The following is a 19,910-nucleotide window of genomic DNA, read 5'->3' as shown; positions in this document are numbered from 1 at the left end:
TTGTAGCATATGTAATGCAGTCTATCATTTTTAGGGCTTTGGAAGGAAGTGAATGCAGTTGCAAAGGAAATGTATGTGGAGGTGTAACAGATTTAAGACTGCAAGAATGGGAAAGGAGGATAAATCTATCAGCTGTATTTGTTTTTAGGAATTTGCTTGAATGACTTTGTGGATTGAGATTAACTGCAACCTTTCAGAGGCAGTAACACATTCTGTCACCCAGAAATCCCCCCTTAGTGCCTTTTTATGTCCCTGCAGTGTGCTGTCTTGGTCGTATTAGCTCAGGTCAATGCTCTTAGAGGTCACTTTGTGTTTGTTCAGCACAGGTGATATCTGCTCTGTAGACTGTTTGTTTAGTACTTGGGGATTTCAGGGTCGTCTGAATTCAAATCAGGTTAGTAAACTCAATCTAGGAGGGTTTTAGACCAGACGGCCTCTAACTTGGGTATCAAAATGACTGAATATGTTGTATTCTTGGCGTATTAAGTGCTGACTCAGAATCAGAATTTGACTGACGGTGGATTCTTAAAAGCTGATATGGAAATGATTGTTGGCACAGGATGGAACAAACAACAACCTCTTAAAACTTCCTCCAAAACTTTCAACTCTTGCAAGTTACAGTTGCCTAACTTCAAGCATATAAATAAATCACTTTATCAATCAATAAACCTTGAAGAGAACATCAAAATAACAAGTAACAGAATAACAATAACAATAAATTCCCCACAGTAGGTTATTTCCTTTTACCACTAAATGAAATGTTTTTTTTTTGTTTTGTTTTTTTCGTAACTAGTCACCAACAAGCATCACTTTGTGGACGGACCCCTCCTCTACCAGTTCAGGATGAACTTCCGGCGGCGGCGGCGGTTGATTGAACTCCTCCACGAACGTGGCCGCACCATCCCAGAGAGTCACGATAGTCCTTTCTGTCTCCGCAAACAGAACTCAGACGGAGGCAACACCAGCTTCCTATCAGGTAAACAACAAAACACACACAAAATCCCCATAGCTACAGCTTTGTTTGTAAAGTGCGTTCATGTTACTACACTAGATAATTTAGTTGACCTTTGAATAAATAACATGAAATTACAAATGCTCATGTGTTCTCTGAACTTGTAAGTGAAGAGGTTTTACTCATTTATTCTCCTTATGTAGAGTAGATTGTGTCTTTCCCCTGTAGGTTGAATATCGTCCTTCTTGGCAGCCATAGTGTCACATTTACCACTTTTTCCATTTCCTCTGCTAATGCCCAAAACCACACATGTATGTCCATGATAACTACATCCTTGGTGGTGTCTGCAATTTTAAGATAATAGAGCAATTTGTTTTGTGTGTCAGAGGTCGACAGCAGAAGCACCAAACTTCATCTCTTACTGATCGTACAGTATCTTCCGCTTTACCCGTTCAATGGGTAATGAGTTGTACCTATTAAATTACAGCACTGTATAAAGGTCTGACTGTTGCTCTTTTTGGCAGGGGATATTTTCCAGTTTTATTGCAACTGAATGTAATGAATTGTACTCAGAGATTTTACAAGTGTTGGACGAGGGTTTCTATTTACAGTTCCAGATAATTTCCAGATAATTCTCCCCGAAGGGAAAATCGTTTTCCATCAGCTGAATTCAATGAAACAGAGACAAATTGAAATAAGGTTAAACAAGTAATAATCAGTCTATCAGTTATCAGACTGAGGTGTTTCACAGTCAGATGGCAGTGGAGATGTAGGATCTTCTATAATGTTCAGGTCTGTATCTTAATGATTGGAGTCGTCCACTGCAGCTGCTTCTCTGGTTGGTTAGAAGGTGGTGAAGAGGATCATAATCGTCCTCCAATTCATTCATCTCTCCACCACAGTCCCCAGTGACCCCAGCTTCTCACCAAACACTGAGCCAACTTTCTTTACCAGTTTGTTGTTGTTAGTTTCCTGTTGTCTGATACTACAGCCTAGAACAGCACAATTACCACCAACATTGAGCAGCATTTTAGTGTAAGTCAAAGAGCCTGAACCTAATGCAGGTAAACATCCAACACTGTCCTTTTTGATACAGTCTATCAGTCCATCTTCTTTTCAAGATGCACACCAAGATATTTGTATGTCCGCACCATGTCGATGCCTACTCTATGAATGTTGACTGGCTTACAAGAGGATTTTTTTGGAAATTAAAAAAATTGCAAACAGTGTATTTGGAATAATCTATGCTGCAACACTTCAATCAGCATCCTTATAAAAAATATCTGAAAAAGACTCTTAAGTAGTGCAAATTAGTAATCCCTTGTGTATTTTCCTTATATTGTATCTTATTATCCTTATCCTATTTATATAAGATGCATGCTTTGTTTTTTTGTTTTCTATTGTTATGTTGTTTATACTGTATGTTATATTGATACCAGTATTTGGATAAGTCTCTGTTTGTTTCATTCTTAATTCTCTTAAGGGAATGTATTTACATAAGCCATTCTTGGCTTCTGATTTGTCCTGCACAATATTGAAATTGTATTTGTATGATCTTGTATAATGTGCAAATAAATTAAAACTAAATTAAATGTATCACCTCAGGCTTTGCACAAAATAACAAAAAAGTTCTTTTTCTATGCACTTCTCACAAAACACACTGCACTGCACTGTATTATTAAAAAGCTAGAAGATGTACTGAACTGGCCTTTATTAGAAAAATAAAGTAGACAAATGACTAAAGACAGATCTGCTTTTTCACAGTGTATGTTAGTATCATTGTTGCAAATATGCCCCATTGAAAAGGGATTGTTAGGATTTAACAGCAGAGTTTTATTGCTACATGAAAATTAATTATTGGCTCATGTGTAGAGCTTTGACACTCCAAGACAAAAATCTGTAAGAAGTGAGTGTTCAGTTGCAAAAAAACTGTAATGCAGCAGCTGTTCACTAAAGCATATGGTATCGAGCTGTAATTGATTTTAATTAGCAAGGCTTGTGATATAAAAGTCTGCCTACTCGTTCTTTGGTTTCACACCTTTCTCTGTGTTTGTTTCCCAGTGAGTCCCACTAAAGAGATAAAGGTGGCGGTGGGGGTCCGTCGTAGCAGCATGAGCAGCAGCTGTGGCAGCAGTGGTTATTACAGCAGCAGTCCCACGCTCAGCAGCAGCCCACCAGTCCTCTGTAACCCCAAGTCTGGTAAGACGACATGGGCAGACATACCTCACATACAGTACATTCTGTGTCACTGCCCAACCAAACAAGTAGTGAAGGACAGTGCAAAACCAGGTCATGTTTTTCAGGTACTGGGTGTAAGTTCTGTCGTTAAAAATGGATGATTTTTCTAATACAAGTTCTGCTGCTGTTTTTGTTTTTATGAATTCATGCAGCTCAGTTGGAGACACTTTCGTCAAATAAATGATTGAAAAAAGATGTGAAGGAAACAAATGTGACTCCATTGTGTCAATATTATAATGATAACAATTGAATATTAATTTGATCCTTATATCATTATTCTCCAGTATGGTGCTGGAATGAAAGTAACAAGCATCAAGTAACTAAATATAAATTTGAGCATTACTTGAGTACTGCTAAGCTTGAGTAACTTTACAGTTTTTCATCCACTTTCTATCCAGTGAAAATAATCACTGTCCCTAGTGTTGATTTTAAATCTTTGCTAAATAAAACCTTTAAAATCTCTCTTTGATTCACTGGAAGATACATTATCACATAGATGAAAGCAGCTCATTCTGAGCTCATAAGTCAAATTAATTGGACAGCATTGCTACAAATATATGATGATCTTACAGAATATGATGCATTGCTGTAGAATAAACTACACAGCAAGACATGAAACAACCTTAGGCATCTACAGAAGTAAAATGCAGCAGTAAAATTAATTTAAACAGGGTGTTTTGTTCAGATGTTTCTTATAGCAGTTCAAGTAAGATCTGTAGAATAATTACGAACACTTGTAGGACTTTTAATGAAGTAGCACAATACTCTCAGTCTTTGGCTTTGTCCTTTTCTTACAAAGACACAAAATAAAAGCTTAAAAATTAATTCAACATCCCATAATAACAATAGTATCTGAGTCTAGACATGATTCATCCTCTTTCACTACCATGAATGCTACTCTTTGTTAGTGCCTTACTTTATTTGTACTTTATATGGTCTATTAGTGAAGCTGCATCATGTGGGGGGGGGTACATTTTGTCCCAACTGGGGTTAAAAATAATTCAGCAGCAGCAAAGATACATGAAGGAAGGAAATACCCCCCTCATCCCCTTTGGCAAATCATACCCAGTACATTATAGTAAGACACTGACAGGGACCATTTTATGCACAAAGACTACTTTTACTGTTCTTGCTCTAGGTAGATAATGCTGATAGTACGTGCATATTTTACTTAAGGTTTTGCAGAACTTGGAGTATTTTTACAGTTTCGTTGTGGCTCTTTTAAGGATCTGAACAGTTTTCCACCTCTATTATATTATTTTATTTTTATCTGACCTTTATATGACCAGGACAGACTGAAATTAAAACTCTCTTGTAGAGTGTCCTTGCCAAGATGTTTAACCAGGCTTTAAATGATGTACCAACCAAACACAAACATCATAAAATAACAAAATGACAAATATAAGGGAGTTGTTAAAATGTGTAAATAAATTAGATAAAACATGTACAGCCAAATTAATCTGCATCCCTGTCACTTCCTTAAGTTTCATTTCATTTTGTAAATTGATCCTGAGCAGCAGATTTAAGGAAGGAATAAATTGGAAATAGGGGCGACACGGTGGTGCAGTGGTTAGCACTCGTTCCTCACAGCAAGAAGGTCCTGGGTTCGATTCCAACACCAGTCGACGGGGGGTGGGACCTTTCTGTGTGGAGTTTGCATGTTCTCCCTGTGTCTGCGTGGGTTCTCCCCGGGTACTCCAACTTCCTCCCACCATCCAAAGACATGCACTAATAGGTTAATTGGTTATTCTAAATTGCCCATAGGTGTGAATGTGAGAGTGATTGTTTGTCTCTATATGTTCAGCCCTGCGATGAACTGGCGACTTGTCCAGGGTGTACCCCGCCTTCGCCCCTATGTAGCTGGGATAGGCTCCAAGCGACCCCCGTGACCCTAGTGAGGATAAAGCGGGTTCAGAAAATGAATGAATGAATAAATTGGAAATACAGAAATAAGATACCTGTATAGATGAGAATATATCAATGCTTCAGTCATTGTACTGGCAAAGCAACCCATCTGACCTGAGCGTTAAACAGAATGAGGGATTTAAAGTTCACGATAAAAGTCAGTGCTCCATAGTAAATGGTGTCTAGAACAGGGGTGCCCACACATCTTCAGTATGATCTACGTACCCTAAAATTGATAGATATATAATTATTTATATATACACTGACTGTGCTTTATATATACAATGTAATAGGTATACCTTGCATAATTATATGAACCCTTAGGACACAGTTCAATACATTTGCGGTCAATGCCTTACTCTGATGATTTGCACTGAATGGAGTCGTCCAGGCTTGTATAGTTCAGACAGCAACTTCTGGTACTGTCCTCAAACAGACGTTCAAATAGTCATCAGTCACAATGGGACAGATTTGGACTAAATAATCTTCATATGGGAAAAATGACTGCTGTCTGATTAACTGATTTTAGTTCACGTTTCTTTTTCTCTGGTCACTTTTTGGAAAGAAGCACTGCAAAAATCTAAATCTTACCATGTGTATTTTTCTCATTTCCAGTCAAAATATCTCATCACACTTAAAATAAGACATAATCACCTAAAGAGTAACTTGTGAGATGTAAGAACTTATTTTTAGACAATAGATCTTGAAAATCTTATTTCAATAAATCTTACCAAGATAATTTTCACTTGTTCAATTGGCAGATTTTATTTGCTTGGATTAAGCAAAAAAAAATCTTGAACTAAGCAAAAAAAAATCTGCCAATGGAACAAGTGAAAATTATCTTGGCAAGATTTCTTGAAATAAGATTTTCAAGATCTATTGTCTAAAAATAAGTTCTTATATTTCACTTACAAGTTACTCTTTAGATGATTATGTCTTATTTTAAGTGGGATGAGATATTTTGACCAGAGATGAGAAAAATACACTTGGTAAAATTTAGATTTTTGCAGTGAGTCAGTGTCGTAGTTTCTATTAACAGCTCCATAATGCCTCTCCACATTTCTCTTCTTTGGAATAGCAATGATAGATTGACAAATCAGACAAATGCATTCAAATATGACGTGGTGTGAAACAATCCTCATCCCATTCTGCATGGAAGTGTTTAAGTTTTTGTTTTCTTACTTGGTCCAGCTCTCACAGTCACTTTTATACCTCTTTTTTTAGTAGGCATACACTGGAAGGCTAACTAGTTCACTTAGCTCGCTTGAGTTTTGTGGTTGACCTCACATTTGACCATGCTTGCATGGTGACTGTGTGTTAGAAGAGAAGAGATCTCAGACTGGACGCTCTGTACATCAGTCAGGTGGCAAATGGAGGATAGATGATAGACCTCACATCTAAAACATTTTTTCTGAAGGCACACAATCTACCCGCGCTACCTTTGCAATCTACCATATTGGGCATCCCTGGTCTAGAGCATGTAAGAGGTTAAAGTTTTGTATAAAACATACAAAAACTCACAAGCACTTGCAGTGAAATGTTCCAAAGATAGACTAAAAAACTACCGAATATTCTTTGCACTGCTTTAACTCAATGGGGACACCTTTAAGACTGTGTGTGTGTGTGTGTGTTTGTGCATGTTTGTGTGTGCGTGTGTGTGTGTGTGTATATGCAATCCGTGTTGTGTTTCGACTGCTGAGAGCCTCTCTTTGAAGTGTCTAATCCAAGCACAGTCCTTGACAAGCGTCTCTTTGTAGCATCTAAGCACCTTCACACACACACACTACACAATGAATGAACAGGAAAAGGAAGGCAGACACACAAACACACAGACACACTCACACACACCAGCACTCAGGGCATTTCCCCTCTGCTTCATATTAACCTTTGTAATTGTACATGGCACATGAATGTGTCGGAAAATATAACACATTTGAAGCAGAGGGAGTAAGAAGTTTTCCTCTGTCTCTTGTCATTTTTAATATGAATGTTTTTAAAACCAGATGGATTTGAAAAGATCCACAGAAATTAGGAAGCGATGACGAATGATCAGCTTATAATAACAAGCTGCCATTTATATCTACATGGATTTTCACTTCCCTAGACTTCTGTAGATATTTCTAAATCAAGGGGATAAAAGTTCTCTCTTAAACCCCATTTGTCGCTGTATTTGAATTAACTATCACAAATGATTTATAAGACAGAGATTATCTTGTCTAGAAGAAATGTGTTCATCGTTTCTCATCATGTGAATATTTGCAGATTTACTTTGGCAAATTTTGCCAAACACACTAATTCACAGACATTTCTTTTCTTTTCCCTTTCTGATTTTCCTGTTCAGCATGACCATATGTTCATAGTCAGCTCTAAATATAATATATGCATGCACATGTTTTCTTTAAATGTGAAGGCAGTCGTTTCTCAGGATGAAATAGTTTATACATTTGTTCTTAATACATGTATTTGCAGAGACTGATTTTAAGTGTTTTATTTGTATTTGTGGAATAAATTAATGCCAATAAATAATTATGGTTATTTTAAGATAAGAAAGACAAGTAGAGGCCTGTTTAGGGTAAGCGAGTATGTAGTTGTTAGAGGAAGTTAAAGAAGGGGATGGAGTGGGAGTTATACAGTTTCAGGAAGTGCAGAGCCTCCAGGCCTTGTTAGCATGTGACAGACATTAGCGCTTTACACACACACACATGTTCTAACAGTGTTATGGTTGTGTATTTCTCTGTGTGTATCTATGTGTGGCTGATTGTCATGATGGTGACTAATATTTTCTGCTGCATTTCAGTTCTCAAGAGACAAGTGAGTCCGGAGGAGCTCCAGACACCAGGAGGACCATTTATAAAGAAGACATTCACTGTAAGACACACACATACTCAAGACAAAGACAAATCCTTGTTCTTCACACACACTTGTAAATGTCTGCCATCATGTACATTTGTGTGCATCTCAGACATGTGCTCACGCAAACTCACATACAGTAAATTCCACGTTTCCTAAATAAAAATAAAAACCCTCAATTAAAGGCCTTGAAACAGATGCATGAAATGTGCTTGGTAGTTACTAATGTTGTACTACAACTGTCAGAACAAGATTTTGTATGGAAATATGACCAATTAAACTTATCGGGTAGAAATAAAGGCCTGCCTCTTATGCAAGATGCTTCAAATACAGACCTTTTACCCACTGCTTTTGAAGCTCCATTCACTGGTGGAGAAAATGACATGTAAACACTAGCGTAAAGGTATAATATGTAACACTTTAGTAAACTTTTTCAACAGGAATCCTTCTCAGTTGTCTCTTATGACCCGCTAGAAGTGTGTGGTGGTGGAGACGCCGCCCTCTGCCTGTATTTTTTTTTTTTTCTTTTTTTTTTTTTGCTGTGTTTGGGATGTTTCTGGCTATGGACCTATTGGCAGTGAATTTGTACCTCCAGCCAATAACTGCTTAGTGCAGTAGGGAGTCTATAAAATGTAGTGACTTCAGTTAGACTATATTGCTTTCTCCTTTTTCTCCTCTGCTCTCTTTCTGATCTAATATCTATGCAGAGACAAATTTCAAGGCAAAACACTCACTGTGTTACCAGAAACTCTCAGACCTCTTGAGTCAGAATGCAGAAGGAGGGCGTTTTAGAACATAACCACAGTGAAACAAGCAGAAAAGCTTTTGTATTTCTCATTGCAATAGCTTATTTTTTATTTGTATTTAGCTAACACTGCTACCTTTCTTCATCCATTCCCTTCCTTGCTTTTAATCATCATTTCAAAATTCAAGTGCTGTGAATTTTACCTTCAAATACATAACTGCACACAAGGATGTTCACTGCTGACTTTTGGAATAGTAAATGCTAGAGAAAAATGGAACACATGTTTCCACTTACTGGTGATGACCACAAATCCATAGCATAGGCTTTTTTTGGCTCCTGTTGAATATGGAGTATATGTAATAAATATAGGACCCATATTAATATTTCATATGTTCTTGATGTTTCCCAGATTGTCGGCGATGCTGTGGGCTGGGGGTTTGTTGTTCGAGGCAGTAAACCCTGTCATATCCAGGCTGTGGACCCTGGTGGACCTGCAGCTGCTGCTGGTATGAAGGTAAATAAGAACAGGAGAACTGATCCTTCACTCTTCAGGAGTACTTATTCAACAAATTATTAAGTTTGAGTATATACAATACATGCATAATAACCATTTTTCACAGTACTAGCTGTTGTAGCTGCAGTTTAAGTAGCTTTATTTGCATTAGATAGATAGATAGATAGATAGATAGATAGATAGATAGATAGATAGATAGATAGATAGATAGATAGATAGATAGATAGATAGATAGATAGATAGATAGATAGATAGATAGATAGATAGATACTTTATTAATCCCGAGGGAAATTCAATTATGTAATAGATTAGCAGTAGAAAGAGTAGTGTGTGGTTGTCATTAAGGAGTGATTTTTTTTTTCTCAATGTATCAATACTTTAAAGAGATGCATCAGGCAGGAGTTAAACTGCAGGATGAGGACAGGGGTAGAGACAAGCTGTTAAAGCAGGAAAAACACTTGTGGGAGGAATAAAGAGAGGAAGGAGGAAAGCAGGATAAAGGTGGCTGTGCAGCCACAGCTGGCATGAAAGTATGTAAGCAGAGTGGCAGCAAGGAATTCTGGGAATGCAGAGTATAGCAACTTTAACCACAACACTGAGGGGAGGACACAGATCAGAGAAAAGCATGACTTTGAGGAGAGAGTTAGATGAAGAAGTCAAGTTATCCTGCACGTAATGTACTCTCAGTTCGTAAATTTCCTTCAAAGCATTGTGTTTGAGTGTTAATTATGGGGCATTTGTAGTAATTTACAAAACAATTTACAAACCTTCACTCTGTGGATGTAGGATTTACAAAGCAGAACATTCTGCAGAGAGGAGGCACAACTCTGTATGAAAGAGGAAATAGTCTGAAATAATATCACTTCTGCTTTGGTTGCTGTTAACTGTCAGGTTTTATTGCCATGGAAACATATGACATAATTGGTCATAAAGGGGTGTGTGTGCTTATAAAGTGTGTGTTTATGTCTTTGTGTGTGTGATTAGCTGCGTTAACCTGAGGCTGAACCGATTGTGTGACCTATATCTTGGAGGATTTAAAATAGCATCATTATTCTTTATGTGGTGATTAAATTATGTGAATATAAAATAAAGATAATGCTATGATAATAGATTTAGGACAGAGGTTTTTTTCTTTAAACTTCTTTTTTTAGTAATATAATTTTATATCTATTTATTCTTATTGACTATTATCTTTTCTACTGTAATCCATTCTATATATTTTAGTCTTTGTCCTGTTTATTATGTGGCTGGGAGGATCTTTCTCTTTTTCATTGTTTTTATAATAACTTGACTGGAATTCCAAATACATCACCTTCAGTTTACAGAGAGCAGTCGTCTGTATTGGATGTATACTGTTAAGGATAAGGATGGAACAGTTTAACGTCACTCTCCACATTTGCATAACTACTAACTTTGTGTGAAAAGTGATGGATGGGGTCAAATACATACATATCTAAGTTAAAATAAAAAATAGGACATTAGGTCACTTTTTCCTTAAATATTAAACCATGTGTCACTGTATTAAAATGGAGCAGACAAACCAACAGCTAAGGGCCTATAAATAGATTTTAATTTGATCCATGTAATTTATCTTGGAGTAACCCACTTTGGCCACAACATAGTAAAACTGTTCATTTGTAATGAAAAACTATCTGGGTCACAGTTTCTTCATGCAGTATCATCTTTTCAGGTTAAATGTATATTGTGTAGCAATGTGTGTTACAGCTTCACTGGTTTATTTGCAGAGTTAATTCCACTCTCTGCAGTTCCTAGAAGGTTAGTGCTGTTTCACTCCACCTGATTAGTTTTATTGACATGTAATTAAGCAGTAACACAATGCGGCATGCTGTAAGGTGTTGGCTCTGAAGTCAGATAAGAGACCGAAGGGGATAATTTACACCCAATGAACTCACAGGGCAGGCAGTAAAAGCATCACAGGACTCTTCACGTTTCCCTTCGCATACATCCTTTCAAACACTACATCTGCGTGTGCCAGCTTGTACATTTTTCCATTAGATGCATGCATCAGCATTATCCAGACCATAATGGAACAGAGCACTTATGTAACTGTCGAATACTTCACTCTGAGCCACTTCTAATGCACTCTTTTAAGACAGCAGGTAGACAAGGATGTGTGGGTTTTTTTTTAATGTGTCCATCTGTGTATCCTTAGCTGCTCTGCACATTATGACAAAGAATTACTCTTTATAAAGCTTTTTAAAGTAAACACTGAGCATGGTATCTGCAAGTTTTACAAAGTATAATATTTAATATGAGGTATAGGCCTTAAAATGTCTTAAATAGGATTTTTTCTTAGATTGTGATTGATCTTAATGTGTCATATAATCTACTTTCCAGGGGGTTGAACCGATTGTGTCATTAAAACAATAAAAACAGCACTTTCCACTGTTCTACCGAACTAAAGTTCGTCTTAAATATACGGTTTGTCAGTGTAATTGTGGTATTTTCACAAATCGTTGCACAAGCCTTTGGTTTATTGCATTAATGTTGCTAGCACAAGTCACTTGGTTAGCAAGTTTATTTTAGTCTGTTAATAGCATTAGTGTAGCATCAGTCCATTTTGAAGTGTTTGGCTTCAGTCTGCATTATCTTGCAGGGTTTATGTAATGTGTTATCTGCTGTTGAAGAAACAATGAAGAATTGCCTTAAGTCCATGAGCTGTGCCTCCAGCTTCTGCCTTCTGACATGCTCTGAGTCTGATTTACACAGATGCTTTAGAGTTTTGTTAGAGCAGGGGTGTCAAACTCAGTTTAGTTCAGGGGACACACTTAGCCAAATTTGATCTAAAGTGGGCCAGACCAGTGAAATAATAACATAGTAATATGTAAATAATGTCCACTCCAAACTTTCTTCTATGTTTTTGACTGAAAAAAGTAAAAATATGCAAAGAAAATGTTTACATTTACCGACTCTCCTTTAAAACAACTTGAATAACATGAACAAACTGAAATTTCTTAAGAAAATTTAGTTAAATTAAGTTAAATGAAATTACACAGATGCTGTAGAGTTATGTTAGAGTGAAAACATTGTTGATTCATTACAAAACTCTGATGGTTATCTTATCTAGATAAGGTCAAGATGTTGTAACAGTGAAGCAGAGTTTCTAGTCAGATAACAACAACAAAAAGTCATCAAACTCAGACTAAGCCTCTGGAAACCAGAGAAACCACAATGTAAACTTTGGTTGTAACTTTCTACGAGATGAGAAAGTTGTGATTTAGATTGTGATTGTCGTTTTACTCCAGAAGGTGATGGTCATATGATCTTTTGGCCACATTGTCCAACCTGATCTTACATTTTAATCAGACTTATTGCTTGGCAGGGCTGTAAAATTTACATGAATACATGAGTGATAATGAAATGACTGATGATACAGGTAACAAATAGAACTTAGATGAGTTTGCATTATTAGAAGAGTTTCAGATACATTTCAAACAGTGTAACAGGATGTGAAAATAGTGATAAAATATGACACATTTGGTATTTTCATTAAGCTGGGTTTTATACAGGAAAATGCTGATTTTGCTAAATAGTCGTGGTTGCGATAAGACAATTCTGTTGACAGTGATGAACCTCAAACACTTAAATCAGGAACTTTGAGTTGATAGGCAGAAGCGTCATGTGAGAAGTCAGAAAAACAAAAAACCATAAGTAGCACAGGTCATCACTCAGCATTTCTGTGTATTCACATCTGGGGCCTCCAAAGTCCTGAAGAAGTGAAACCAGTCATAAATAATGTTCATAATGGTCTTAAAAAGTCCTGAAAAAACCCAGATTAATGCCACACATTTAGTTCCAGCTTTGTGTGTAATGATGACGATGATTATTCAGACATGATGTCCACTATTTAGACGCACAAAAGCACATGTCATGGTTCAGTTTGAGCCAAAGGAACAGAAAAAACGTGCAGTTATTTTTACTCTTATGTCATTCTGATTCCTCGTGAGACAAAATTTCAGCGAGATCTCAGTACATCCATCAGCTGAGTATTTTTTCATAAAGGAAGAATAACCTCTATATTGCATACAGCTGTTAGCACTGCATGGAAGTTGAATATCTCTGCGTGGACCCTGTGTTTCTTTCTGTGTGTGAGAGTAATTTTAACCCTCTCAGCGCAAGGAGCCATTCAGTCGAGTTGGGCTCCAGCCAAGACTAACAACCTCCAAGCCTGAAAGGAGAGATGCATCAGTGGGAGAAATAGAGGGGGAGGTGTCGGAGAGAGTGAAAGAACTGAAAAGGAAAGGTGGGAAGGAAAGAGAAATGAATAGAAGTTGAGGAAAAAAAAGGAGTGTGTGTGTGTTTGTGTGTGTGAGGGACAGTAGTTTGACTTTCCTGAAGTGGAGTGATGTATGTGAGAGAGGTTTAAATGTGATTACAGGGAGAGTCCAGCATTCCTCTGCAACACAGGATTAACAGTCTGGACATTTTTTCTTCCCTCTATCGCTCTTAATCTCCATTTCCCAGCTCTCCTTTCTGCTTATTTTCAGCGCTCCATCTGAGACATTTACGAGGAGTACCGGAAAAACATTTAAGAGCGATTACTGTGAGGAAAAACATTAGGGGTGATGAATTTGAAAGCAACCAAAAACACTGATCTGAAGCTGCATGATGCTGTGTTTTGTTGGAAACTTCACACAGAGGCTTAAACATGAGGCACATCAGAAAAACAGCTATAATTTCCTTATATCATCAGCATTTTGCCAGTTTATTAGCACTATAAATGCTTGGATAATCATGTGAGAAACCCTGTTGCTGCTTTGTCAGTTTGCTTTTTCTACTGTTTTGCATCTTGTGGAGCTTTTTGCATGAATCCAGACTGTGCATGCGTGAGTGAATGTGTCCCTGTAATAGCTTGCAGAACAAAACCAAACCGAACCAACCCACAGCAGCCTCATGTTGCAACAGCAGGAGCGAGAGGTTTTTATTTTTATCAGAGCTGCCGTGTTGGAGCGGTGGTTAAATAACGATAAGGGAGGCGGAGTCCAGGCGTGACCAGGGAGTGATTGGACCGTGGTTGTTGTGTTGTACCCTTGTGTAATTATACTGCAGTTTCCACTTAATGTCTGTCTGTCAGTGTTTGCTTGTTACTTTTGACTGACCATGTTGTAATTCATGTCCAGGTTTACTGAGGCCTTGTGTTGTCGTCTTTTCTGTAAATGTTTTCAGAGGGTTTTATTTTTTGCAGAAAATGGCCCCAGGGTTTTGCCTGCTCTGCTCAGTTGATACCAGCTTTACACAATAGACAGGCACACAATGACCACAACAACAAAACCACCAAAACATATATAGAAATGTCCAAAACCAAAGCTGAAACATTATCCAAACCTCCACGGCTGATGGTTTAGGTTCTGTACATTCCATAATGTCTCTGAAAACCAAACTACCAAACTCTGTGAGCCACATTAACAATTCTATGGAGCATTTAAATGCCTTTATATTCATATTTTTTCCAGTCCTGAAATGAAACTATACATTTAGTCAAATCCTTTAAGTACAAATGTGAGGTATGTAGTGAGGCAAGTTTATTTATGAAGTGCACTTCATACACATACATAGAAGGAATTCAATATACTTTACACAAATAAAATGAACATCCAGGGAGAAGTAAAAACAAACTGCTTAAAACAATAAAATTATAATTAAAATAATTACAATGTGTATACAGTCTTCTAGATTTACAATGTAATAATGTAATCCATAACTTATATTTCCTTTTTGTGCCACTTTATACTTTTACTACACTAGATCTTAGAGAGAAATATTATACTTTTATCTAAAGGCTGTAGGTATTAATTATTCCTTGCAAAAACAAGATGTATACTATTAATATACAGCCACAATACCAATGAAATCAGGATATTGTGTAAAGCATAAATACAAACAGAATGGTATGATTTGTAAATTTCATAAACCCATATTTTATGGACAATAGAACTTGGAAAACTGAGAAAATGCACCATTTTAAGAAAAAAACGGGCGACATAAGGCGGTACTAAAAATAAACAACTGGAGGAACAAGTAATTCTGTTTTTATTTTATACATTCTTCACAGTGTCCCAACTTTGGGGGAATTGGTGTCGTATATAATAGAAATTCAACAAATTACAAGATTAAAACACTGTTACATGTGTTTATTAGTGACAAAAACAAACAACTGCTTAATGAATACTTTTACTTTTTGATACTTCAGGTACCTTGTGCTTCTGTTTTGTCATTTAAAGGGGTCTTATTTTGCTAAACCCACTTTAGTCTTTGGTACATTTATTTGTGTATTTGGACCCTAATAGTTCCAAAAGTTTGAATTTGAACCCTCCAGGTGCTGCAAAGCTATCTTTATATTCATTTTGGCAAAAATCGAGTGGACTTCTACAACCTGTTTTAATTCTTGCTTAATTTGTTACGTTTTATAACTAGTTACATCATGACATTTGCTCATATAAGGTCAAGACTTCCGACGAATATGAATAAATAATTCTTCATCAGCAGCAGCGGTGGCAGTCCATACTGAAAATATGTCCAAACTTCGAGCTGATTACATCAAATGTCAGATGTTCAAAGCGAAGCAAAAGCCAGCGCTCAAAACGGCCTTTCTGGTGTCATTACTCAGAAATATGGTTGAAGATGGACTTGTGGAGTGGAATTAATGAAGAATTCAGATCCAAGCAGAGCATTTACAGTTTACGTAGACCACAGGGAAATGTTTTAAAATGCATAATTCCATTTTTAAAAAAAAAAAGCAAAATATCACTCCTTTAAGTAACATTCTGAATTCACAATCTTTACTTTTAATGCAGCATTTGTGTGTTTTGTGATATTTTGCAAAGTAAAGGGCATGAAAACTTCTTCCACCTCCATTCAGCTTCCCTTAACATGATTAGCATTAATGTTAACAGCGGTGTCCATCTGTCTCCAGGTGTGTCAGTTTGTGGTGTCAGTGAACGGACTCAACGTCCTCTCTCACGACTACCGGACCGTCAGCAACCTGATCCTGACCGGACCCAGGACAATCGTCATGGAAGTGATGGAGGAAGCATAATTTGGAGGAGCTGAACCTCGTAGAGGAGAGGCACAACGTGGTCGACTTTGAGAGCGAGGACTGGAAGGATTAACAACTTGACCTCAAAACCACAACGGCAGAGAAAAGTGGATCACTTGAAACATGACTCGCACTCTCTGTGTCTGTTTGGACAAAGTAGACGACGGAGAAACCATGTGTCTTTAAGAATGTGGGTCTTCGAGTCAACTCTTGGATTAAAAACAATGCAGGTATTTCTGGATTTTGAGGGAAGAAGCAACGTCCACAGATTTATCCAGAGAGTCTCAGTGATGTGGCCCTGGCTTTGTGTTTGGACTAGAAAGGCCTTTTTGTCCTGTTTTTGTTTGAGATTCACACCAGAGCTGTCCCGTGAGTCTGAGTATAAAAAGATGTCCAAGTGTGTCATCACAACGTGGAGATGAACGAGAGAGAATAAATCACATGCAGTGACCTCTAACCCACTTAGGTTTCTACCATCCATGGAGTTGGCCCTACACTGCCCTCTGCTGGTGACAAAACCAAGACATAAGGAGGGACACACAACTGTTACTGATTAAAAGAGGTGTATCTTTTATTGTCTTGCTTGAGAACAACCATGTTAAAGAGAAGAAACAAAAACAATGTAAACTCTTAAAACTGATAAACGTATAGCTACAGGAAATTACTTGTAAAAAGAAAAAGCAGTGATAAACCTTGTATGACATTACCACGCACAATGTATATAGTACATTATAAAAGACAACACTGCTCAAGCCAAAACTTCATATCACCTTAGAAACTTTATAAATAGCTGTGTCATAAAGAACCAATCATCCTTTATCTCTAATAATCTGATAAGAAATTATCTTTATTATTCTTTATTCAGAACTGTCAAATCCCTTTCTAAGAACTGCTATCACTGAAAACAAAACACTTTATGCACTGGTTTGCTCCGTACCAAATTAATTCTCAGCTATAATTGGATTCATGCTGTGCTGCCAGAGTGGAAAAAGTATGTAACATCTGGAATTGTCAGATTTAGATGAACAGTAGAGTGTGTTTCAGGGGTTTCATCTATATATTCTCAGATTGAAGAGCGAAGCCATTAAGCACTGCTTGTAATTGACGAAAGCACTTGAGTGACAAAAGCTCCCTTTTAGTTAAAGAACTGAAGTTTGATTTTATATATATATATACACACACACACACACACAAATATGTACATACAGATTATATAACTTGCATATAATCAAACATTGCTTATTTGCATCTTTAGGTTTTCCCATGTCTTATGTTCAATAGTTATATGTAAAGTGGATTCCTGTCCAGTGTGTTCACTAGAGGGAAAAGTCCACCAAATTACAAAATCCTCCTTGTTTTCCACTTAACCCTCAAAGTCTGTGTACGTGTTTTTCTTTTTTCTTTTTTTTTTCTTTAATATCTGTCACAAAACGATGAAAAGTGAAGTGAATTTATTTTTTTAAGTGACACCATTTAACATTTTCAAGCTGTGAGTGTTAATTTGAGTTACTCTTTAGTGAAGAAATATGGAAATCTGAGTGTTTTTATCTCAGATATTATATCTGGAAAGGGATCATGCTTTATTTATACAGTTGGTGACTTGAGATACCACTTAGAGTTAAGTGACTGTTTTGTAATTTGTGTGAATTGCCCCGTTGTGTTGAAAATTAAATATTTACTGAACATAAACTTGATATTTACAGATTTGTATATTAGCTTCCACGTTAACATCAGAATCACTGTATGTTTGTAGACATACTAGCATGGAGGGATAATATTAAAAGCTGTAAAATACTGAAAAGAAGAGCATGGATAAGAACTATTGATGCTTGTATGTGTCTGAAAACCTGTAGTCGACTCAAGTAAACACTTGCTTACTTGGTTGTTATAGACAAAAAAAAACTGCCAAGTAAAAAGGCAAAAAATTAGTTCAGTTATCACAGAAAAGCTAACGATTTCTGTAAACTGAAACGTTTTTGTGGTCGAGGTTAGAGTTTATTCAAGAGATCTACAGTAGAATTAATCCTGTCACAGTAAACTGAAGTGAATCATTTCATTGGTTTGAATCGATGTGCTCCAATGTTGTAGGCAGCGAAATGCATGATTTGTATTAATCTGTGTTTATGTGGCTTCGAATCCATTGTGTTTCTTCAATCTCCTAGATCTGAGTTACCTGACAAATCATTTCAGACGCATATGAAAATTAATGCACCAATTTCTCTTCTTGCATTATAAAAATTGTAAGAATAGACAGAATCTCCCACATTGTCATGATTAGGATGTAATTGTATAATCTTTGTAGAAAGATGTTTTTGGGGTTGGATGTTGTTACATTTATCTGACTATAACACAGCTGCTGATCTTCCATTATCCACCGATGTTGTTTTTACCTTTTAATTCTGTTCACATGGATATTTTGTGGAAGGGTTTGCTGTACATGTCAAAAGAAAGTAATGAAACCTAGACACAGATACAGTTTTTTTTCAGGTGGTAGATGTACATTTTTCTGCCAATTTTTTACAGGAAATGCAACAAACTAAAATAATATTTTAACAAAAGGTTTCTATTAAAATCCATGACTCAAGAGACTGTTAGGTGAAAGCTTTTTACTGTAGATGCATTTGTCATTTGTGAAATCTGAAGTCAGCGTGTGTTCACTTTTGTTTTAATTATAAACTAAACTACCTGCAGTTTCCAGCTCTGTCTGGAAATCTATCTGGGAAAAAGGGTTGGGATTGTGGAATAAAGAGGAAAAAAGTTGCCTGTGATTGTTTGCCTGAAGGCATATTTGTAAAGGGGACACTGGATGGTGGAAAGATATAAATATGCAGAGTTTGATGTTTCCTTTTACTGCCTAAAAAGTTTGATGTCTATGAAAGTGTTGAGCGGGTTCTTTATGGTCATAGTTTGTTGAAACTGGTTCACCGACTGTTCAACAATAAGCCTGAAAACATTTGCCTTAATGACTTCTTTTGCTGCTAATCACAGTAGGTCGTCATCTAATCTCATGTTCTCTCTGCTTTCCACTTTATCGTCACTGATCATGAGCGCCGGTTTTATTGTGTGGACAATCAATGTTATGCCGACACCTTTAAAAAAATATATATACGAAAAGCACAATAATGGTTTCAACAGTGAACGCAATGGTCTGACAGAATGTATCCCAGCACTGTTAGTATCATGTGTATACTTTCATTTACATGTCTTTGCTTTAACTTCACCTGGTGAGGCCATAGTTTTATTTTTTAGTAGTTTCTGCCGTTATTTTCCTCTGTTTCCAGACGTTGAATGTCGGGTTGAAGACAATAAAAGCTCACAAAACCACAGTCTGTTTTTGAAAAAGCAGCTTACGTTCATTCTGATGTTCTAATGTATTAAAAAGCTGATTAAGTGTTTAATAAACAAACTGATTCAACTACAGTATGTTCCTCCGGTTTTATTTTCAGCTTCTTTGTAGTTGCAACAAAGGGATACTACCAGCAGGGGGGAGTGTTGCACCACACAGTGTAGTCTGGTGTTACGTTGGTTGTGTTATGGAGTCCTATCACTCAGCCAAGTAGGTTCATCATTGTGGTCAAAGTGAGCAACAGCACAAATATTTTTATAGTTTAATTTACCAATAATTTTCTCAACATTGTGGTAATAGGTT

At 36.8% G+C, this 19,910-nt stretch overlaps 1 protein-coding gene across 2 annotated transcripts in view; it reads left to right on the top strand.

The window, feature by feature from the left end:
- Positions 1–19,681, top strand: part of deptor (DEP domain containing MTOR-interacting protein) — a 41,021-nt gene extending 21,340 nt beyond the window's left edge. For both annotated transcript variants that reach the window (XM_030158276.1, XM_030158275.1), the window contains exons 6-10: positions 794–976; positions 3,014–3,151; positions 7,893–7,963; positions 9,100–9,204; positions 16,139–19,681. In XM_030158276.1, the coding sequence (XP_030014136.1) occupies positions 794–976; positions 3,014–3,151; positions 7,893–7,963; positions 9,100–9,204; positions 16,139–16,261 (620 nt within the window). In that variant the 3' untranslated portion in view covers positions 16,262–19,681. The remainder of the gene's footprint in view (positions 1–793; positions 977–3,013; positions 3,152–7,892; positions 7,964–9,099; positions 9,205–16,138) is intronic.
- The last annotated feature ends 229 nt before the right edge of the window (positions 19,682–19,910 follow it).

The sequence above is a fragment of the Sphaeramia orbicularis genome, chromosome 16, assembly GCF_902148855.1.
Source record: "Sphaeramia orbicularis chromosome 16, fSphaOr1.1, whole genome shotgun sequence".
In the NCBI taxonomy this organism is placed as follows: domain Eukaryota; kingdom Metazoa; phylum Chordata; class Actinopteri; order Kurtiformes; family Apogonidae; genus Sphaeramia; species Sphaeramia orbicularis.
This window is presented reverse-complemented; position numbering and strand designations above follow the sequence as displayed.